The 24,205-nt window shown below is 42.7% G+C and overlaps 1 protein-coding gene across 3 annotated transcripts in view; it reads left to right on the top strand.

Annotated features, from left to right (window-relative positions):
• The first annotated feature begins 4,955 nt into the window (after positions 1-4,955).
• The window catches only part of LOC116389058 (transcription factor COE1-like), an 80,891-nt gene continuing 61,641 nt past the window's right edge, over positions 4,956-24,205 (top strand). Inside the window, exons 1-6 of one of the 3 annotated variants that reach the window (XM_031857461.1) lie at positions 4,956-5,706; positions 6,417-6,573; positions 7,323-7,386; positions 8,636-8,691; positions 15,667-15,740; positions 19,291-19,359. In XM_031857461.1, the coding sequence (XP_031713321.1) occupies positions 5,576-5,706; positions 6,417-6,573; positions 7,323-7,386; positions 8,636-8,691; positions 15,667-15,740; positions 19,291-19,359 (551 nt within the window). In that variant the 5' untranslated portion in view covers positions 4,956-5,575. The remainder of the gene's footprint in view (positions 5,707-6,416; positions 6,574-7,322; positions 7,387-8,635; positions 8,692-15,666; positions 15,741-19,290; positions 19,360-24,205) is intronic. The other 2 variants (XM_031857460.1, XM_031857459.1) reach the window with 2 other exon arrangements.

Here is a 24,205-nt window from a genome sequence, read left to right as displayed (position 1 = left end):
TGTATGTTTTAAAACAAACGCTGCTGAAGATACTACAGACGGACTACTGAGCTCTGCTGTTGTCATGTTTCATCAGGCTCCCTCTGATGTTTCCATTGATAACACACGTGTGTGTGTGTGTGTGTGTGTGTGTGTGTGTGTGTGTGTGTGTGTGTGTGCGTGCGTGCGTGCGTGCGTGCGTGCGCGCGCGTTGAAGAGTTTATTGAAAGACTAGAACTTGAGAATGCCGAGTCCTGATGCACGCTTATATGTAGAGCTTGCACGCTGCCACTATAACCACAGCATTCATTTGTTTAGTTTTTCTCCAATGTGCTCTAACCTTGCTACCAATTTTTTTTTTTTTTTTGTTTTTCTTTTTTTGGGAGGGGAGGGGTTGCATTTGCACTAATGTCATTTATACTAGCAACGCTCCACAGCTGTTCTGTGGCTGTGAGCAACCAAATACCCACTGATGTGCATTTGTGTACGAGGAAACAGCCCAATCTCTTTGTGTGTAATGTGTGTGTGTGTGTATATATATATATATATATAGGCCTATCTATATATACATATATGTTGCTCTGTATGGCATCTATATTAAACCAGAGGAGTGTTGATATATGAATAAGATCAGGGCTTGGCTCCTCCAAAGCTTCCCGAGTGGTTCGGTGTTCTTTGTTACTTTACATGCCTGTGAACAAAGACGAACTTCTCTCTAAGAAGCTCTCGGAGAACCCAAGCCCTCCTGATCTGAGACCAGCCAGTGTTACTGCTTCTCCGGTCTGTATGACGCGTCCTCGAGCTGGTGTGATCGCTCTGGTGCCCTCTACTGTTAGGAGTGGGATCAGCAATGGCGCAGATGGACAGGAGACGCACTAGTTAACCCTCAAAAAGTATTACTTACTACCACTATTACTAAAGGTCTTATTACTATGAATGACTTACTTGTTGACGTTTGGAAAGCGTTGGCCGCAGGGCAGAGAATGAATACATAATCAATGTAGGATCGAACCCGGCCAACGCTGTTTAACTGCGTTTCTTTTCTCTTTTTCTTTTTTTAAGATATGTAGAGTTTGATGTATTTTGCACATGTTCCTCTGAAAGGTGAACATAAGGACTTTCTGTATTCTTGAACGAGTCATTGTCATTTTCTTATCAGCTCCATTCCTTTAGACTTTGATGCAAAAACAAAGCACTTGAAATGGTTACAAAGATTTAAACGACCTCATACACACCTGAGTTTTCATTGTGGAGCATTTGAACTGCATCAAGCAGAGAGATCACCTGCACAATGAAACGCTCCCAGAGGACAGCTGTCATTGGCGACCATGTGGGACTTTTGCATTGCGGTGTTAATCGGTAAATAACTGGCAGAGAAGCCTGTTCAGCTGTTGATTCCAGATGTAGATGCAGTGGTTGCCGTCACTCTCCAGGCAATGACCTGTGACATATCTTTTAATACTGTCGAGGACAGTTTAACATGCAAGTTACATATTTTCAAACTAAAGAATTTCAATCTTTAGATGCATTATTTGCGTTACAATGCATTTCTAAGATTTCAGATATTTTATGATTGCTCTTGATTGACTTACTGTTAAAGTAACATTATAAAAACAAGCCAATATGACCTAAATGTCCCAATATTTCTTACACTAATGGTTAATGTATATTAATTAAAAATTGCCTCCATTGAGTTTGAGTAACCAGGAGGAACAAAAAAATCCCTGTAGCCGATATGAAGGAAGTCAATCTCTCATCTGAAATCCAGATGTTTCTGAGACTCAATCTATCACAATACTTGCGTAACACTGAAACTGAGCAAATGTTGACATGGAATCTATAGCTGCCACAGAGCTATCTGACCACATATTTCTTTTCTGAATGCATTTATTGTTGTGCATTTTAGAAGAGAACCTCACTGCTGTCCGATGCTCTTGCCTCTGACTAACATGTGTTCGTTGATCATGTTTAGGGCTGCTCTGACCGAGATGCCCGGCAGAGATTTGTTCATTTTTCTTCTTTCTTCTTGTGTCTTAATTCATTTTTTCCACGCTCACATTTAGGACCTGCTCTGTAAGACTCTGAATGCCAGTTGTATTCTGTTAGAACACTCCACGGGTGGTTTTTATGCCTGGCATTGCCTTGGTTATTTTACAAAAATTGAATGTCAGAAATAAAATGAACCATCCACTCTGGATTCAGCCTTTATTTCATTTGGGTTTTACAGCGTATTATGTAACTGCATGAACACTTTTGTCGACATGTGTGACGTGGTAATCAGTATTAGTGTTATTACTATTGTATATTAGTATTATATACAAGAAAAAAAGAGGACATGCAGTTCATCAAATATGGATCATGTTTAAAAAGGTGATTGCATTTTAATAATATTTAGCATGTTTACACCATTTAAAAAGGAAGGAGATCGTAGTGATATAGTTCATATTTACAGAGATATAAAAAAATATGGAGTAACATATCATCATGCATACATTTTTGTATTTTTTATTCAGAATAATTTGTTATAGTGGGTACATCCCAAGTCTCTTAATTGTAATTTCCTCGTTTCCTCTCTCCTCGCATGCTTTCCTCCACGCATCCCTTGTGGGAGGGAGTAAGACGCAAGGAAAGGACCCAAGTGAAGGAAACGGGGATGCAATTAAGAGACTTGGGATGTACCAGGTTCGTTCTGGTGGCGCATCAGTGCGCGTGTAGTAAGACGTGTCACACACATGATGGCGCTGTTGTGTCGTTTTTAGACTGAGTGGGAAGCGCTACAGAATCCAACCACCGCCGGTGACACACACACACACGCACGCACACACACGCACACACACACACACACACACACACACACACACACACACACACATCGAGGAGTGGTTCCGCCTCAGTACTGTAGGGGACTCACTGTGTACAACCGTGAGTTTAGTGGTTTTATATCGTGTTTCTCTTTAATCTGCCATGTTGTTCCTGCTCTTCAAGGGGCATGTTTCTGTATTAATAGGTTCCTTAATTATGCTTTATTCTTCTTATTTACTATGTTTTCATCTCGCGTTTGACATCTCCAATATTAAAACGTTAATATTAATGTAGATTAAAGGATATATGCTCAATTGAGCTTTAAAGTGTCCCTTTTATACTGTTTACTGTTTTATGGTATTTGTTAATTTGAGCATAATATCTTCCCTTATATTAGCTTATACACATCCTAGAATCATAGATACACCTGGTGTTCAGTCTGACCTGATGGGACTTAAATGAACAAATCTTCCAGGGTGTTACTACATCGATAACTTCCCTTCCTGACACTTTAGCAGACAGTTTGTTTTGAGTCATTCTAATATTCTATGCTTTTATTTATTTTTTTAAATTTCATTCGATTTCAAGCATTTGCATTTGCCACATAATTTTCCTGCCCATGAGAGCTGACATGCAGAGATTAATATATTCTTTCATATATATATATATATATATATATATATATTTCATTAAACTGATACAAATGCTTTCAGCCCACTCCCATCGATCCAAACACCAGAGCCTCTTAACACTCCTCCGTTCACATCTATTTGGTTCCTCAGCTGAGCCGCTGAAGTCCTATACGGGCTGATCCTCCTCTGCCTCTCTTCCTTTTATAAGCAGGAAACTGGAGCATAAAAGACTCGTATTCTCCATAATCAAGGTCAAGAGCGTTTTTCAATAACCTTTGGGAATTAAACCCTGGATCTGCGCCAGCTCGCCCTGCCAATCATTTCCACAGCCGGCTGAATAATACAAAAGTGTTTTGACCTTTTGCACCTCGACGGATCAATACGCTGTAGTATTATTTTTATTAAAAGACTTCACGGAATTATCTATTAATATTTGTGTGTTATTTTGGATCCCCTCTCGGCGCCGTGATAAATAGTTTCAAATAACAGATGGCGCTGGAGGGAGAGACAAAGCGGGGGGAAATCTGGTCGCAATTATCCTCAATTATGTTCATTGTTATTTTGAGCTAATTATTGTTATTGTCACTTTTGTTTGCGAGTCTTGCGGCGCCTGCCTGCAATAAGCAGGCCCGGGGAGGACAATGGGGAGCAGGGATATGTTGTGACGATGAAATATGGCTTTTATAATTGAGCCTACAGTTGTTCTAAATGCAACTTAGATCTAAATGTACAGGCTGAGGTTCCGTATCACATTTACCAAATGTCTGCAGCTATTGACTCTAATAACGACTGTTTGATACACAATTCAAAAGACATCAATTGTTTTTCAATTGCAGTTTTTTTAAGCAGTAAACCCGAACACTGTCACCCAGAATCAATGTTTAGTATAAATACATTGTATGCTATATTTATAAATATAATATTAGAAATCAGAAAATGATATTCCCCACGCCCTCAATCAAATACTGCAAAATTCAGAAGTCTCTTCTTTTTTTGTGTTACCTTATTTCATATTTCCATGATACTCTGTGTCTCGTGCGTAAAACTAACTGTTTGAGCTAATGAAGTCGTGATTGTTCTGCAGCCCAAAAAAAAAAGTGTCCACCCTGCTGAAGTGCCACTGAGCAATTTATTGCTTACTCCAGCATGCTGAGCGCCAGTCTGCAGCCGGCTGCTCTGCAAGGAGATATAAAGAAACTTTCCCGGTCGATTGTCAGTGTTGTGGTGCGCACAAGAATTAATCTCCACATTTACAGAGAAGAGACGGGAAAAAAATCCCTTTACCGGATAGAGGAGGAGAGGAGGAGAGGAGGAGAGGAGGAGAGGAGCTCCGTGGCCGCTGCATGGGGAGGACCATGACTCCAGCTCTCGCCTTTGTTTGGGGGCGTCTCCTCTCCTCCCCTCCCCTCCTCTCCTGCCGTCCTGTCCCCTCCCTTCTTTCCCTTCCCATCTCTCGCTCTCTCTCTCTCTCTCTCTCTCTCTCTCCCCCCGGGGCGGGAGAAGCCCGTGTTTGGTTCTCAGAGAGAGAGAGAGAGAGAGAGAGAGAGAGAGAGAGAGAGAGAGAGTCCTTTGGGAAAGAGTCACAAAGCGATTTGCTCAGAGAGGGAGCGGAGAGGCGAGAGCTCGGCAGTCATCCGCAGGAAGCAGCGCTGCTCTGGACACCACCGACCGACCCTCCCCAACACGTCCCGGACTGCTGGGCTGAGGGAGAAGAAGAGAACGCAAAGTGCGTAAAAGAGGAAGAAATAAGGGCGACATAGTGATGACACCTAATCTGGGTGCCAGTTGATCTCTCTTTTTCTGTCTGACAGCTCGAACTGTGGATCTCAAAGCAGATCCAGGAGTGACTTTTTAAACACCTTTCCCACCGGGCTCCGTCCTTCTGGTGATTCACACACGTGTTTGGACTTTTTTTTTTGGAGCCCGCTATTCCATTTGTAGCACTCACTTTCTGCACGAGGACATCGAATTACAGGAATAATCGGTCAACTGCGTGGACTTCTGGCGAAGAGCGCGCGAGCGGCAGCCTGCAAGCGAAGAGCGCAACCACGTTGCTCCTCTTGAGTCAGAGCGAAGGAGCGACGGGAGAGCAAGTGCGCAGCCGGCCGGCGGAGAGACACCGAGAACCAGCGGGACAGGAATCAAGCTACGGAGGCTTGTCCATGTTTGGGATCCAGGAGAGCATCCAGCGCAGCGGCAGCAGCCTGAAGGAGGAGCCGCTGGGAGGCATGAACTCTGTCCGGAGCTGGATGCAGGGGGGCGGCGTGCTGGACGCCAACACGGCCGCCCAAAGGTGAGCTCTATCCCGGGTGGAGGGGACGTGCTACCAGCCTGCTCATACACCGAAACAACGTGATTTTTTTCCTTTCTGTCTGGACCCTGCAGCCGTCCGTGCAGGACACGAGGCTGTGTTGATCCAGAGGAAGATATTTGGATTTAACGTGTTTCTAGGATAATTTGGGAAATTTAAAATTATTTTTGCAGTAGCCTATAAAAATCCCAAACACATTGAATGCCCCGTTTAATTTTAAGACAACGCAATAAACAGTTACTGGCAACATGTGTTTCTGCTACATATTTTTATGCTCGTGCCTTCTGTCCATGAGGTTTAATGAGCATGAAGGCAAAGGGACGGATAAATAATTCTAGGTGAATGCTTGGGGTTTGAAATGATGAGAAAAAAAACAACAACTGTCCATCTTCACTCTTTTCTAAACACACTCATGGTGTATTCAAGGGGAACATGATTCTCTATTTCAGAGAAGGTGGATAAATCATGACCTCCTGTCTTAGGTTCAAAACAGCCTCCAATATTCATGGTTATGGGTTTTGCTTTTTCATAAAATTGCCTTTCATGATAAACAAAGATCAGCCTTATTGTCAAATCAAGAAAATAAAAAAAAGAATAATTTACTCACTGCATATAGATACTTATTTTTCTCTACCTTTACAAAGTCAAAACTTTATAGCATCTAACAGCGACTCATCCCTGTGTGTCCGCAGTGGAGTGGGTCTGGCCCGGGCTCACTTTGAGAAGCAGCCGCCCTCAAACCTGCGCAAGTCCAACTTCTTCCACTTCGTCCTGGCTCTGTACGACCGGCAGGGTCAGCCGGTGGAGATCGAGAGGACCAACTTCTTGGGTTTCATTGAGAAAGAGAAGGTCGGTGCAGAGTATTCCGATTATTTCTATTTTTAAATATTCTGAAAGATACTTTAACATCTAGATTTTCTAAAGGCCTGATTATTTCATTGTGCTGTTTGATATTACTGATACATTTTTAACGTCACATTTACATATCGAGGCTTCAATAACTCATCAACAAATTATTTGCTGTCTTTACAATGCATTATTATTATTATCATTATTATTATTGTTATTATTTGTAATATTCAGGATAATATTGGACACAGATGAAACACAATACACATTCTAGAACTCAAAAACTTATTTCGATCTATTTGTGATATTTGACAAACGGAAAAAAAACTTCGACATTTGAATTTATTTTAATTTACAGCTGGATTGAACACAACCACTTGTTCTATATAAACAACGGCGGGCCGACCGGTCTCCTCATCAATTATGACACCGTTTAAATTAGCTGAACTGCAGTGGGAGAATTCAGTGCCGGGTTTATTTGCCCTCCAAACATAACCGATAATTACAGAGGAATTAAAAAGCCACAATAACCCCATGATTACACGTGGGGAGATTACAGGGCTGCCCTGCTTTAATATGCCCGCTGTGAACATAAATCACACCTTCATTTAACGCATGACCGGTGTAAATAATTCAATAACGTGGAAGTACACTTCTCGGGCTTGCATGTTCAGAGATGTGCCTTTTTATTTTAATTTCCCCTAAAAATTTCAATAAACACAATGTTTGTCGTGTCTGTGTGTGTTAAGGAGATTAGCGGAGAGAAGACCAATAACGGGATTCATTACCGGCTGCAGCTTCTTTACAGTAACGGTGAGTGCAACATTACACACACACACACACACACACACACACACACACACACACACACACACACACACACACACACACACGCACACACACACACACACATATATAAAGTTATTGACAATATCAGACCAAATCCGCTTGATTGCCTGTAGTCTACTGCAACATAATACACAAAATGTACACAGGAAGCAGCTGACTTTTTCGATTTAATATGGAATAATGTGCAGCAGAGGGCCAACAGGCAGAATTAGTTTGTCTCAGAAACTGCAGTATAGTGTTTCACAATTGTGTAATTTGATCAATATCCGGATAAATGATACAATTTCAGAGCAGCTGTGGTGGGTGATTTATGCCAGCTTTATGGCTTCAACACTGTCACTGTCCCTAAATGAGTGTCCGGTCTGAAGGGGGCTGTTTGACAGTTGCATGTTGTTGTGGTGGAAGCTGTGGATTGTGGTATTGAGGCCTATGTGCTCAGTCTGCAGCTGGGAGGGAAACTACACCCAGCCTCCTCTGAGAGTAAGACATGTGGGCATTACAGCTACTATTTGTGAATTATTGATTTTAATTTCATTTGCATGTGGAAATGGACGTTGCAAGTAATATACAAACCATTTTTCAGTGATATTGGCTGTAAGGTATGGACATTGAACATCACTATAGGAACCATTAATTGGCGTGTTTAAGGGGCTGTGGGTGATTGAATCACAGTTGTTTGGAAAAGAGTGTGGAGGGTTTAAGGATAGATGGATCTTATGTTGTCCAAACTGCAAAGGCCTTTGAGGCAAATATCATTCTGAGATATCCAAAATTGACTAGACGCAGTATAGAAAAAAAAACACATCTGTTAAGAAACATTTATTTTCACAATGTGATATGAAACACACATACACAAGCTCCTCCAGGTCTTCCCCAACTTAAAACCCATTCAAATGAAACTATGTCAGGTTGAATGTGTGAGCAGTTCAACCAAACAATGATTATTCCCTCAATTCATTTTTCTAAATTATGAAATAAAAATAATTATCAAGATTAGAAAAATGTCAAAAAAAAAATAATACATGGAATTTTGTGTTGGAAATATGTTTTTAATCTTCTTGCGACCCTTATAAATGGGGAGCTGCTTGTTGCGTAAGGAAGGAGTCTATCACTGTTTTATGTGAAATTAATTTGACATATTTTCTAATGCAGTTTTGTATGTGTTCTGCTTGTCAAATTCTCATTTGTGATTTTCTATTTTTTTTCCCAACAGGCATCAGAACAGAGCAGGACTTTTATGTTCGACTCATAGACTCCATGACCAAACAGGTAAACACATGTTTCAACACTCACACACACACACACACACACACACACACACACACACACACACACACTCTCTCTCTTTTGCTCATTCACCGAGGTCTGTCACCTCTCCTGTTACCTCTCCGACAATGAGCTGCTCCATTGATCCGCCTGTACTCCGCCGCCCTCCTCTATCTGCATGTACTTGCACACACAAATGTGTGTGTGAGAATCTGTGGGTGGGTGTTTCCACAGCGTATGTGGGTGGGGGCACACACACACACACACACACACGACATGGCTCCAGGCGTTTTTTGCCTGTGCTTCTCTCGCTGTGATTAGAGCGAGGAGGCAGCGAGTGGGTGTTGGGAAACGGGCGTAATTCTGCTGCTCACAGTAGGAAGTGGAAAGATATAACAGCACCTTTGGGATTTGGTTTGCCGAGTAGCAAGCATTTTCTGATACGATCCAATTTTTCTGTTAATGTTTGTGTTTTTGTTTGTACGTACCTTCATGAGAGAGAGAGAGAGAGAGAGAGAGAGAGAGAGAGAGAGAGAGAGAGCGAGAGCGCAGCGGGAAGAGTTAGAGAGAGAGAGAAAACAACTCATAGAAGACAGACAGTTGGAGTGTTTGTTCTCAATGTTCCTCAGGTAAACAGTTAGAATGAGGAATGTTTTTTTGTTGTTGTTGTTTTTGTTTGTGATGCTGTGTGTATGCACTTGTACATCTATCTTTGTCAGAACCAATTTGAGTTTTAGACCTTGAGAGTGAGGACATTTTTGGACAGAGCTCCAAAGGCCTGTGTGAGGGTTGATGTTAGAATTAGGTTTATGCACTATGTCAATGAGTGTCCTCAGAATTTAAGTAGTGTGTGTGGTATGAGGAGCCAAGAAGTCATGCTACGCACTGAGCACTTGCTAATATGACTGCAGGCTCTGATAGTCTCACATTGCTACTGCCACGCTGCAAGACATACTGTGTGTGTGTGTGTGTGTGTGTGACCACACTGTTCCCTAATAACAATGTTAAGCTTCAGCTTGGTGGGTTGACAGCCAGCTACACACACGCACGCGCACACACACACACACACACACACACACACACACACACACACACACACTCACACACTCAGTAGGCTCTTGCAGTGGAAGTCCAGAGAAGAATGAGTGGGAGTTTTGACCTCTGAAACACACTTACACACACAAATACAGCATGCTCGGCGTTGTCTGAAAGATGAAACGGCTGATTTTATTTAATTTTTTAGCCTACATAAAGAGATTTTGAAATTTGAAAAGGAAAAGTAATTTTTCCTCGAGACGCTGACGCAGCCAGGTGTGTGCTGCAGCTGTGGGCGTCTGCAGGCTTTTGTGTGTGTGTGTGTGTGTGTGTGTGTGTTTTTTATGTGTGTGTGAGAGTGTGTGTGTCCGTGTGCTAGTGGAGGTTTTATATATGAGTGAGAGGGAGAGATGAACAAATGGGAAACAGCTCAGGTATTTAGTGCTGTATCTATATATGTGTTTAGGCACTTAGGCAAAACTGCACATGGAGCAATAAAGCATGCTCACAAGTGTGTGCGTGTGTGTGCGTGTGTGTGCGTGTGTGCGTGTGTGTGTGTGTGTGTGATTCCCGGCAGTAGAGGAATGGAACATTAACAGGTGGTCAAACCAAAACAGCCGTGTGGTTGGCTTAGTTGGTGAGTGATGTCATGGCCACTGTCTCTCTAACCACACACACACACACACACACACTGTCTGTAGTCTATCTTATATTACTCTACCGTTAAAGACACTGTGATCTAAAACAAAAAACACAAGTATAGTTCCACCAAAATTCAAATCCCAACTGCAATTGTTGCAGCAATAGCATTTACCTACTTCAAAAAAAAAAAAAAAAAAATCCCCAAAACATAGAGAGAGGTTGGAGGTGTACGGATAGTGAACCCCAGGAACACATTATGTTCATGGGGACCAATCAATGAGAAACCTTCAATGAGAGATTTCCCTGAGTCACAGAAACTAGTGCAACATCAGCCTGCAGCAGAGTTCGACTCTCTGTATTTTATTTAACTCATCAATTACACATGGATTTATTTTGTATGGTCAGATGGGACCTTTACAGTGGAGACTTTGTAGCTTTGGTTGTTAATCGGTTCTTCATTGAATAGTGTTGAGTTTATTACTGGGTACCACTGTGTTAGGTACTGCTCATATCCTGGATTCTGTTTATGTCACAGTTCTGATTGTGATTCTTCTGCCAGTAAAGTAAACCCTTCCCCAACGTTTGGCACTCGTTTCTGTTACCCTGCTATTTCTGTCTGTCTACCTGCTGCGTGTGAGGGCCAGCACTGATTGTGTTAAATGGAGGAGGAGAGCGCCTCCTAGTCTTCAGAAGCAGAGCGTCGAGCGCCGGTTGATCTCGACTCTGTCCCGGAGAATAAGGCGTCTGTCACTGCGGCCCCGTCGGATCACTAGCTCGCGAGTCGACCTGACACTAACGCAGGGGGGAAGTGTGTTCCCCTGCTTAGCGGCTCCTTGTTTACACGCCGCGCATGTCACGCTACTTCAAAGGTGGAGGAGAGAGCGGCAGAGATGCTGTGTGAAAGGCCTGGTGAGGCGGAGAGAGGGAGGAGGCAGAGGAGGGAAAAGGCAGATGAAAGGCAAGAGCGCAGCGAGCGAGGTGACAGTGTGATGAAGACAAACATGGGCTGGGATGGTAGGAGAAGTTATGGTAAAAGGAAGTTACACAGGTACGCAAGAGCCTGCCACAGAAGGTGGATTCAATGTTACCTTTAAATTATTCTGTGTTGTTTTGTTCCTGATTAGAGCTGCGAACAGGACAGACCGAGTGATACTAGAAACGTCAGATGTCAGTTTTAATTTCTGGGATTTTGTTTTTTATACCACAGTATCTGAGCAATCAAGTGTGTTTATCCAAACTGGGTCAAAACAAGTGCAAGGACTGTTCGATTTTGTCGCAGGTCTGGCACAGAGGGAGACGAGTCAACATTAGACAAAAGCACGGAGTCAGCTGGGAAAGAAGTGACTATATCATCAACGGCATATCTGCAAAATGAAAAAGGGAGCGGCTTACTTAGTTCATCACTTAACTCTAAAGAAAAGTAAATGTTACATAAGCAGCGTTGTTGGTAGAAACCGGACAAGATCAGTCTTAAATTCTACAAGATTTTGCAACAAAGGGGATGCTTCTGCTTGTTTCCTTTATCCTGCTAAAGTTATGGTCAGCTGGGATAAACACAATATGGTTAATGTGAGAATTCCTCTATATTGGCTTTATTTTTTAATTTTTTTACAGTCAATGTCTATTGCAGAGGTAAAAAAAAACCACGAGGTATAAAGGGATTTATGTTCTGTGATTTTGAAGGAAAGCTCAGTTACATCAGACCTGATTCTGTTCATAAAGATAAATGCGTGTGTGTGTGTGTGAGAGTGAGAGTGTGTGTGTGTGAGAGAGCGAGAGAGAGAGAGAACAAAAGAGCATAAGTGCATAAAAGAAAGGAGTCGATAGAGGTTGAGATGGCACTGATGCATGTTTGTCCAGACGAAGCTGCCTGGCCCACTCTTTTCCCATGGCACGATGAGCGGGTCTAATCATAGACAGAACTATGGCTTATAAAGTACATTTATTCTTCAGATTATGCCTGTTCTATCGTTCCCCACTGTTCACACGCTCACATGTGCTTTCATTAAGCCATAATCAAAGGGGAATTTTACTGTTCAATTGTTGATGGAGAGGGATTAAAGAAATCAAAAGTCTGTTGGATCAACATCAGTGGTGTGTTAACCGGAGCTTCTTCGCTTCAGCTGCGATCGGTTGAAATGTTTTCAGAATGGATACCAGTTTATTTTGCTCTCTGGATTGATGAGCTACAGCTTCTTTTGGATAACTTTTATAACTGTTAGCTTAGCAGCAGCTCTGTCTCAGACAGAGACACAACTCATGCCTGCATTGACTGTACAGTCCTGGACCACTAGGAGCCTTTCAGGCTCAACATTCATGCGTGGATATATTTCCTGAGGAGATTTTTGCATCTGGAATATATGCACCTGCATGGGAGATTGTAACTGGTAGGGGCCCCGGGCCCTGAAACGAATCGGGGCTCCAATTCCAGAAAAACACAGAGGGTCCAGGACTAGCTGTTCGTATGAAACGCTTTAGGCTACAACAATATTGTAACGGGGCCCTCAGACTTTACAGCCACTGTCACGGCCCGCTGTTAATGCCGCAAAGCTCCAAGCAAGTTTCTGAGCACCACGTTCTGTTGTAGTTTCTACAAATGAGGGGCTCAGTCTACATCTCGGCTCACACTGGGGCCCCGTGTGGAACATGCTTGCCCCGGGGCCCCTGGTGGGACAGTCTAAGCTTAAACATAGGCAAGATTTTTTGTAAGTTAGTCTTTTAAAGCTCAAAACGAGCTCGGCGTGAGAAGTTAAGGAGATCTGTGATGAGTAAAGGGAGACAATGATCGTGTAATTGTTGTACCCGACAGAGAGGACCAGGAAACTCTCCCCGCACTCTAAAACATTAGAAGAGTAGAAGAAGAGCTGTGAATATACAGCTCCCATAGCATCAATTCATCACATGCACATGTAAACCATTATCACAGTGGTGTCTCAGTCATTATCAAACGTCTAAAGGATGATCAATGATTATTGATTTCAAATTTACAATGAGATATGTTCAGAGTGTGTGTATGTAAATTTAAATCGCTGACATTTTTGCATTGCAGTTTGCAGCGACGCATTTATTGATCAAATAAACAAGAGACAGTCACTCATCCAATGACGAATGTTAAATGTTGACTGAATAATTGAACTGATTGTGGCCAAACACCTCAGGTGATTTCATTGAAAAATAAATCTAGTACAGGGAACAACTAGCAGGACCTCTCAGACCAGAGTGAGTCAATGAAGTGATACTTGTTAACCGGTATAGTTTATAATAAATAGTTTCGAATAGAGCCACATGTAGAATGTATCAGTTTAGGACATTGATTGTTGAGTCTGGGACTGTTGAAATGTAGAATTTGGGTCGTCCCTGATCATCAGCACAAGTTGTTAAGCTTTCACAGAACGCTAAATGACCTTCATTTGAGACTGAAACTAGTGCTCAGTTGATGGCAGCAGGTAGTCTGAACCTTCAGCTGAAGACTATCAGAGAGGACAGTGAATGTTCCTCACCACTCCCTGAGAGAAGTGAGCCCGTCACTCGGTGAGACTTTGCTAGAGTTTGTAACGACAGCTCAAACAGACTGGAATAGACCAAAGACAGCCGGGACGTGTGTATTGATTGATGGATAGCTTAGTGGTATGTGACTTGTGCTTTCGCTTTATTCTGAGCTTTATGCGAGAAGCAGGAAGATTGTATAACGGAAGCAGCCAAAATGACTCACGAGGAGCAGAAACAATGGCCACTGCTCTGTGAATATACAACTTAATGCTTCTTAACATTAGACCTGAGCAGCATGAGAACAGAGGAGATATCGTTCTTGTTGTGTTTTTGGATTTGTGTGTGTGTGGGGGGGGTGACAGACTCCCAGTGCAGAGACGATCAGTGTGTATTTGAGGTAGAGGTGTTACCGCTGAACGACATGTTCTTTGCGGTGAGGTGGGAACTAACCTGTTACCCCGTTACCCACAACATCACCTGGTAAAAGAAAACATGGTGGATGAAGGCTACGCCGCAGCTACAGCGGGAAACAAATCTGACTCCTCCCAGTTTGTCATCGGTGTTGTGTTTTCCCACAGCACACAGCTGCAAAATATAGTCACCTCCTCTCACCAGTTTGGTAGATGTAGAGTGCAGTGGTCTGAAAACATGCAAATATGTTTTCATGCATCCATGCACTGATGCAGACAATGACGGGCTGAATGGCAGTGCTTTGTTGCCTCAAGCTAGATTATAAACAACTGGCAAATGTTCCTTCTGAATTGCAATAATTATGATTTGAAGTTAGGTTTTCTTTAAAAAGAAATTGAAGGATGTGGTTATTGATGTTTTATATTTTAGTTGTTGTCAACAAATCCCATGAAAACATCAAAACCAACAATGAATTGATCCTAACAAGAATTGTCTGTTTAGCAAAAGCACAACATTGCTTATTCCTCTGTGTTATAGAGCTCCAGTATTGTCTATTAAAAGCACATCAATGAGCCAAACTGCTGGTGACAAGTTCCTTCATCAGGATGAGCATGGGCAGTTTATTTTGAGTTAATCCCACATACAACCTTTTGCCATTTCTACTCTCTCAGATCAGAGTTCAGAGTTAAAAAGTCCCAACAAATGCATCATTTACTCCTGTTTGAGTGATTTGCTAAAAAACATTTGAACAGAGGCGTCCCGGTATGTAAAGCTGTTAAATCAGTGACAACGACACAATACACACACTATCTTTTCTCCTAATCCTCACTGTTAATGCCTTTAAATAACTAAAACACCAAGACAGTTCTAATTATACAGCTTTGGATATCACACATCAAGATTTACTGTAAAATGGGAAATTTTGAGTCAATCGTACAACACACACATTCTAAATCAATAACCAAATTACTTATTTTTGTTACCATAGCTGAATTCTTCGTCTGCTATGATGAAATATACACACAACAAGGGCTGTCCTCGACCAAAGAAGTTCTTAGTCGACTAACTGACCAGTTTATGTCATCAACAGATTTGTAAAACTAAGTTTCTCCACAAAAAAATCACACAAAAACACCCCTTTAAATCTTGTGTTTTACAGAAAAGTGCTCATGAATTTCCTGGAAATAAGTAATTCGGCATGAAAAAGCATACAAAATGAATATATGCCTGAAGAAATCGTAGTCTACTAAGACCAAAACAACCGAGGGGGCAGTACCACTTGAAACCAACAGCCTGTCGATGACTTGCTGGGTTTGAGCTCAGTGTTTGTTCAGTTTTGCCGTCTGTGAGCTAACTCTGTGTTGTCTTCTCCTCTCTACATCTCTGTGTTTCTCTTAACAGGCAATTATCTATGAGGGCCAAGACAAGAACCCAGAGATGTGCAGAGTGCTGCTGACACATGAGATCATGTGCAGGTGAGAAAGGGCGCATCAAATCTGTTTCCTCTTCCCGAATCGTCCTCCTCCTCTAAACTGTCTTCAAACAGTCGTTCCAGGTCCTATTTCTTCCGTTCTCTCTCCTCTCTGCTCCCCTCCTCTTTTTCTTCTGCTACATACTTTGTTCATCTACAGAAGGTTGTCACCAGTCAACTCTCTGCGCTCCATACATTTCTTATTTTGTCACCCTCATTAACCCCCCCACACATACAAGCCCAGACGCGTACATACACTTACACATGAAGCCATATCTGTTGAAGAAGATGAGTTTTAGCTATCAGAGTCGTTGCTTTAATTATAATCTGAAGATGAATTTCTTCGGAAGTAGGTTGGGAGGAAAGGGATCTATTTATGGAGGCATTTTACCAACCTATCTTATACAATAGAAAATGTGTGTGTGTGTGGATGCATGCGTGGTGTGTGTGTGTGTGTGTGTGTGACGCCTGGTTAATTAGGACACAGAGCAACTCATTAGTCAATTTGAACCGTCCTGTTGTTTCATGGCTAACAAATGGGCCTTCCTACACAATCTGACTATAAAATATAGGCAGGGTCTCTCTCACACACACACACACACACACACACATATGCATATATACAAAGCAGTATGCATATGCACGCTCCCTCCTGCACACCACAGTTATAAAAATTCAAATTTAGCACATGAATTAAGTTGTTCTTATTCCCTGACCTTGTCACTGAACAACTTTAAGCGTAACAATATAAATTGGGGTTCATCTATATGCACGAGCAGGGATTTTAGCCGTGAAATCAGGCACACTAATATTTTATTCTATAGCGCACTGAATAATCGGCAGTCAGCTCAGCTGCACAGCTTTGTGGAAAAACCGTTTGGAAAACCTGATTTGATTTACAAGGAATTTATAAATAAATACAGATTTTATCGTAAGTTATTGTTGTCCATCATGCGGGGGAAGCAGTGAATAAACTGTTCTGAATAACATGTACAGTACACATGAACTTGTACAGTCCAATATTCAAACCCGTCCTCTGGGGGAGCAGCAGTGCAGAAAGTAGGACTTCTGCAACGAGTGTAAACACTTTCTCCTCTGCAGTAGCCGCTGAGGTCAAAGTTACGGCCGTTGCCTCGTGTTCTCACATGCTGATTCTGCAGCAGGGGCCTCACACACAACATGCAACGTGGAACACACACACACACACACACACACACACACACACAAAGAGCTCAGGGCGTCCATTAATCAGTGTGGCTCATTGTCATGGTGGTGCTATTAGCCATATGCTCCCAGCCAATCTGTGTCGCAAACCTGGTTGGAGCTCTGGCACGAATACGTGAAAGGTTTCACTCCATAATGGACGATAGATGTTTTTATCCATGTTTTTCGGACAAAAGTTGGTTGAAATTCATCTCTTTGTGTACAACAAAGTGTTGTCCCCTTTCACACTGTGCCGCTGCAGTTTCTGTACCAGCTGCTTCCAGCTCTTTATTGAAAGCTACATGACGTTGACACTGAGTGAAAATGACATCTGCAAATGGCGTGTTAAAGATATTTAGTTTACACTGATACAAAACAGAGAAAGGCAGCAAATTCTCACATTTGAGGAGCTGAAACCTCTTCTATTGATCCACTAATTGATTAACTGACCAATTGTTTCAGTTGACTTACCTTAGCCAAAGCTCTGGCAGACATTTTTTACTTACATTTTCACATATAGAACCGCTGAAAATGCCATTTCCAAATCACTTTTGAGACTCTATTGTTTAAAGGTGTGTGTGTGTGTGTGTGTGTGTGTGTGTGTGTGTGTGTGTGTGCAGAGAGGAGGGGAGATGCAGGGGGAGAGAGCAGATGATTAGATCACCAGGATCCAGAGCAATAAGTGCTACATTACCCCCGTCCCACCCCTCGTTTTCCTCCCCACCCCAACTCCATTTATAACATCTTCCACTCCGCTCCCGTCTCCTCTTCCTCTACTGTCCTCCTTTAATCTCCCCTCCTCATCTACCTCCTCCTCTCCTCACCCTCATCGCTCCCTTTCCTCCTAGCCCTCCCCCCTCCTCAGGCTTAGCGTTCCTCTTCTCCCGTGCTCCCCCATTCTCCCATTCCCCCTGCCTAACCCCTCGCTGGTGCTGGGGCCGTGTGCTGACCCAGTTCATAGAGCAGCAGAAAGGAACTGACAGAGGGAGCAGAAAGAGAGGCAGAGCGGCAGATAGGAGACAATGTGTGAGGTGTAACGTATCAGTCTCTTTCTTTCCACCTCTGCCATCTGTGACGGTGGGAAACCTGAGACGTCTCCCCTTCCTCTTCTTCCCACCCGAACCTCTCCCTTCCCCTTCTCCTCCACTCGCTCTTACTCTCTTGTTTTAGCTTTCCCTCCCACGCTCATCCTTTCACTCTTCATCTTCGCTCCACTCCCCCTCCCTCCCCCCCCCTCCGGCTTTATGCTTCCCCTCCTGCTTACACCTTTATTCATAATTGATGCACGCAAGAAAGCTTTGACAGACTAGCAGTACATATGTGTGAATTTTGGATCGCATGGCAGTTTTCTTTCTTTTTCTTTTTTTTTAAAACGTGTGTGTGTGTATCCCACCCTCTCCTCCTCTTCTGAGCCTCAGGCCTCTTCAAGCCTCTCCACCCTCCACCTCCACCGTGTGTCAGTACAGTTAGGATGGAGTAGAAGTTGTCACAGAGTTTTTTAAGACATGGTGGCAAGTCCTATCTCAAAATGAAGTTCAACAGCCTCCTTTAGGTTAGTCTTTAGGGGTTAAATATAGGATGATTTTGCTCCAGATCCAAAAACAATAGATCCAGTTTCCAGGAGATTGTCCTGTTGGTCATCTTATCCATGAGGCAGTGAGAACACAGACATCAACATGATCTCTGTGTTAATATAAATACTTAGTTAAGGTTAGGAAACAATAACGGTCATGCTTAAAACATACCAACGTTGACTGGAAACAAACAACAGACAGTGTTAAAGTCAGAAGTTTTGTTGACTCATTCGTCCACTCTGACCTTCTCTTTTGCTCCCGAAGGGAAAGATTTCATAATCATAGCCGCTGTAGGGGGTTTGTCACTTGAATGTAAAACGATGTAATTTCGGGGCACTTCTTGAAACGGCCGATTGTGTTGTTTTTCTTCGGAGGACAGTCTGACCGCACAAGCAACTCCTTGATTGGTGATCGGTCGGATGCATCTGGGCGACATGGCTAAGCTCACCAGCAGGCTAATCCCCTAAAAATGTATATCTTTCACATCCTGCTATACCCTCACTTTCCATGTCATATCAATCTTTTCTTTTTTTTGAGTTGTCAGTGTAGAACTGCTAGACTTTCTGTTTCAGACAGATTTAATACATTTCTGTGAATTTGGTGTTAAGTTTAGTCAAAGCTCAGTACAGACAAAGCACATGATATGCTGTAACACTCCCATTAAAACGTCTAAATTTGAACTGCTGTATAAAGTGCTGTGTGCTCCTGTGTCGGACTTTTTCTCACTTTTTTTTCTCACTGTGTCTTCTTCTGCTGTCTTCTCTTCTCTTCTCGTAGCCGGTGCTGTGACAAGAAGAGCTGCGGAAACCGTAATGAGACACCCTCAGACCCTGTTATCATCGACAGGTACTGTCTCTCACTCCCGCACTATATTTGTCTCTCCTACACACACACACACACACACACACACACACACACTTTCACACACACTCACATGCCGGATGATGGACCGTCTTGACCTGTTTGAATGGCGGCGTGTGGCAGGATGTTTGTGTTTAGATGATCTGCTGTCACTTCCTGAAATAGACGCACCTCAGATAGAATCAGTGGCTTCTGATGGAAGGCGGATTGAGACGTTTGAGATCGAATGCTTTGCGTTTATGAGTCAAACAGCAGGACTCATCAGTGGTGGTGAGTTGCTGAAAGTAGCGAGAAGTAAAAGTCCCCACAAACACACACTTTATTTACAGGTGCACTTCAGTAATTTAGTCAATGACCTGTGCAGAGGGGACATCAGCTGCTCAGTTGCTACCTCATATCTGGCAGATCCACATGTGTGTGCATGTGGGCACATGCACACACACACACTCACACACTCACGCACATCTTCAGCCTTGAATGAACAAACAATGCTCAGACGTGTGTTTCCTCTCCACAATTCAAAATACAGAGCTGTTTACTAGCAGAAGCTGTCTGTCTGCCACTTTTTTTTCCTACCTGTCTGTCTGTTTTTTTTCTTCCTTCATGTCGAGGTGGAGGACTGAAGTTATCCCTCCTCCCCCTCCTCTTTTTGTCTCTGTCTCTTCTGCAACGGCACAGAAAAATGGGTCATGAGCAAAGAAAAAAGTGACAGAGAAAAACTGAAATGAGATCCAACCTCATTTTAATCTGATTTCTTCATGGCAGTTGTTTTAACCCTCTGTGAGCAGGTTCCTCTACACGCACATGTCTATGTGTGTGTGTGTGTGTGTTTTAAAGATTAACACAGGGACTGGAGTGAGAGAGTGGTCATCATAGTACCTCCAACCTTTTCCTACTTCGTCACTAGCTGCTACAAACTATACGTACCTGTCTATCGGCACGGACAGTAGCAATTTATATTTAGGTACTCTCGTTTTTTTGTAAAAATATCAATATAAATGCTTCTGAAGGGGTAGAACAGTGGTACGGCAAATCCATGGCAAAATTGAAACCGTCCCAAACTCAATGTCAACTGTCAGAAATTGTAAATGTTATCTTTTCACTTTGTTATTGTCATGTATAGTGGTTATTTGTATAAAATGTGCAATTCAAATGAAATGGGAACCAAATGATGGTTTATTTAGATACTTGCTTTGATTAAGTAGTATTACTTATTGTAAGCGGCTTTGAGCTAGTGTTACGAAGTTAAAGAAGTCATAATTACCTCTCTAATATCTATTTTATATTGTGATGAAAATATCTCGGTGTAATATACCGGTGTACTTTCTATAACCTTTATACCTTCCACACCTACCTGTCTATAGCTGGTATTCTCCACGTGTAAGGGACTGCCACTATCAATAATAGCTTTATCATGATTTGGAGATAGTCACTTCAGTTATTTCACGGTGTTGGTCGCTTCTTACAAACCACATTAACAAACAACAATTGCATTGTAATTAAGATATTAAAATGTACAAGTTTTTAACCCAAAGGAAATTATTTAGGACAGTTTTGACAGGTGACACAGCCAAACGTGTAAAAAAAAAATTTGTTTTGTCGTCCATCAAAACAACAAAGGAAACACATGTTTAAGGTAGAGTAAAACTTTCATGTAATTTCTTCCAGGGTCAAATATTTATGAATTGATGTTTCATGTATTTTTTCAAATCAAATCTAATGGTACCAAAACAAATGTGACAGGAGTTCTAGGTGTCTCCTGTGTACCTTTTTCTGTCAATGTGTATTTATATATAATTGTAACTCACTCATAACATAAAAAAATATTATCTTATCTTGACCCATAGAATTAAATCCCTATTTTTGTCATGTATGATGATAAACTCCTCTCCTCTCCTCTCATCTCCTCTCCTTTCCTAAGTCAAGCACCTTAATTCCCACTTTTAGCTTTAAGGATTTGGCTCTCCTTTCTCTCACCTCCCCCACTTATTTTTGTGTTTGGAGAAATCTTATGAAGTGGATAAACACTTGTGTCTCAAAGTGAGCTTTGACGGAGCTATTTCAAAGAGCACAATTCTCAGTCTGTGTGTGTGTGTGTGTGTGTGTGTGTGTGTGTGTGTGTGTGTGTGTGTGTGTGTGTTTGCAGGACATTATTCTATCTTTCACCACAGTCCCATTCTTCTGTTTTTGTCGGCTATCTCAGACATCTCAGTTTACACACCATTATATATTTGCCTGGAAGGTGTGTGACTTGGGTTGGGCCGCTGACTGAATAAGTGATATATTAGACACAAAGTGACAAAATAATACATATATTATCATAACATGTGTTACTGGTCTGTTTGGAGCATTGATGTGTGGGGACTATTAGTGTGTGTGTGTGTGTGTGTGTGTGTGTGTGTGTGTGTGTATGTGTGTGTGTGTGTGTGTGTGTTTTATGGCTGGAGAAGAGGAGCAGAGTGAATTGTGGGAGATGTCAGGGAACTTGGTCAGGATGGAATGTCAAGGTTACCCTGGATACCGTGGGATACTTCCTGTAGCCCCCCCAGCCCACTCCGCAGTGGTTCACAGCCTCACTTTAACATCTGGAAGTCTGCTGTCCGACCCAAACATGTGGAGAAAAAGACAAAGTCAAAAAACAGCTCTGTCTCTCACTGCTTGTAAACAGGTCCAACTGACTTCCCATTGAGACATCCCTTTTTGCTATTTTTGTTTTTTAGATTCATTGTTAATATTATTAAAAGGAAGAAATAAAGATCTTTCCGTAGAATTCTCTTGGCAGGAGGGCAGTGTCGATGTCTGTGTTTGATTGACAGCAGCTGGCATGCTGAGCCCCAGCATGGGGAACCACAGACCCAATTAACAGACTTGCTGTAGTTTACATGCCATGGGCAGTTTATGTATAGAATCCTAGCTCGTCTCTACCGATTGAACCCTGAATTCACCCGAATTTACAATATCACTGAATGGCTCAAGGGGAGGAGTTACCCACGTCGCAACATTTAGCACCAGAGATCGGATCAGGGAACAGAAACAAGTTGCTCTGCACTGCATTGCGCCGACTTCTGTTTCTGGGTGGACTGTCAGTGTTTACTTGGGTGGGAAGCCAGTGAGGGATCACATTCTTGTTGCGAATTATTAGAGGAAACACATGATGTGGAGTAAACAGCGAGAAGTGTTCAGGGTGAACTGAACCAATAAAACCATTTCAGATTTTTCCTATGTAGCCTAATGCAGCCTTTCCCATCCCATGTCCTCTCAACAATCCCTTTTCAACAGGAAATACACACATTTAGGAAAACAATATGACATCAAAATGCAATTTTATTGTGACATCATATAAACAATACTGCTGCCAGATTTAATCATGCTTTAACAAATTCAACCACCTCTGGCTTCTGCGTTTACTTGTGAGTACAAACAGGTGAAAGAAATGGAGAAAAGTGTTTGCATGTGATTGACAGCTCATTGCATGGTGTCAGTGAGGATATCAGTCCTTGTGTGCATTTGTGTGTGTGTGTGTGTATGCGTCTAGCTCATCGTGCCAGTGTGTGTGTATGTATGTATGCATGTATGTATCTGTGAGTGTGTGTGTGGCCCATAATCCATGTTGTAGCGCAGTGAGTGTCCCGCTGCCTCTCGGGGTTAATATAGGGTTAACGACATGCAACGATATCCTATCATACGCCTGCTTGACTCCTAAAGAGCCACATCCACCTCTCCTCCTCTTGTGTGTGTGTGGCTGCCATTGAATTTGTCCTCCTTCTATCTCCTACTGTCTTTTCTCACTCAACATCTTCATCTCCTCTTTTTGTATTTCTTTCTACTCCCACACTTCCACTTCCCTCCTTCCTCACTTCTCTTTCCTCCTCTTTCTTGTCCTTGCGCCTCCTCACCCACTCTCATCCCCCTCTCTCTCCTTCTCTCCCTTGCTCCCTCCCTCCCTTTCTTTCTCTTTTCCTTCTTTGACGCTGTTTTACTCTCTCTGTGGCCCTGAGGGGTTACCTACCTCACTGCTCAGTTCACTGCCTGTTTAGACTTCTACAATTGGCTTAATAGGCTCAGGCTGTGTGTGTGTGTGTGTGTGTGTGTGTGTGTGTGTGTGTGTGTGTGTAGTTTGAGGGGGTTATAGTCTCAGGCATGTGCGCTCACGGCTTAGATCAGTGTCAAGACTTGAGGAAGGCGGTTTGAGAGTGTGTGTGTGTGTGTGTGTGTGTGTGTGTGTGTGTGTGTGTGTGTGTAGGGGGGCTATGGGTACCAGTATGTGTGCTCCCAAAGTCTAAAGGGGCCCACATAAGCCTGAGGGGTTTAAGGGGTTCCCTGTGTATGTGTGTGTGTGTTTGTGCTTGTGTGTGTGTGTGTGTGTGTGTATGTGTATGTGTGTGCGTAATCTATAGGGTTAAGAGGGGTCACAGCTTGAAGAAGACATGATGGGAGAGAGAGGAAGGAGGAAGGATAAAAAGGATAGAAGGAGGCGAACATGATAAGAAAGCATTTACAGGGAGTAAAAGGAAGAAAGAGAGAGAGGGGTGAAGAGAGGGAGGAGGCTTGTCTAGGCAGACGGAGGAGAGAAAGAAGGTGAGGAGGAGCAGAGCAAGGTTTGTTTCAGGGGATAAGAGCTTCAGTCTGGGGAGTCCTGTCAATCAAAGAGCCCTGGGTGGGGGAGGAGGGGGCGCTGTCAATCAGCTGGAAGAGGAGAGAGAGAGGAGGGGGAGGAGGTGAAGAAATGCGATGAAGGGACCGAGGGGGATCTTCTAAACGATCTCTTCATCTTTTTTGCCTTTGTGTTCTCTCTCTCTCTCTCTCTCTCTCTCTCTCTCTCTCTCTCTCT

Source organism: Anarrhichthys ocellatus, unplaced genomic scaffold (genome assembly GCF_004355925.1).
Source record: "Anarrhichthys ocellatus isolate YVR2014 unplaced genomic scaffold, GSC_Weel_1.0 scaffold18, whole genome shotgun sequence".
Classification (NCBI taxonomy): Eukaryota; Metazoa; Chordata; class Actinopteri; order Perciformes; family Anarhichadidae; genus Anarrhichthys; species Anarrhichthys ocellatus.
This window is presented reverse-complemented; position numbering and strand designations above follow the sequence as displayed.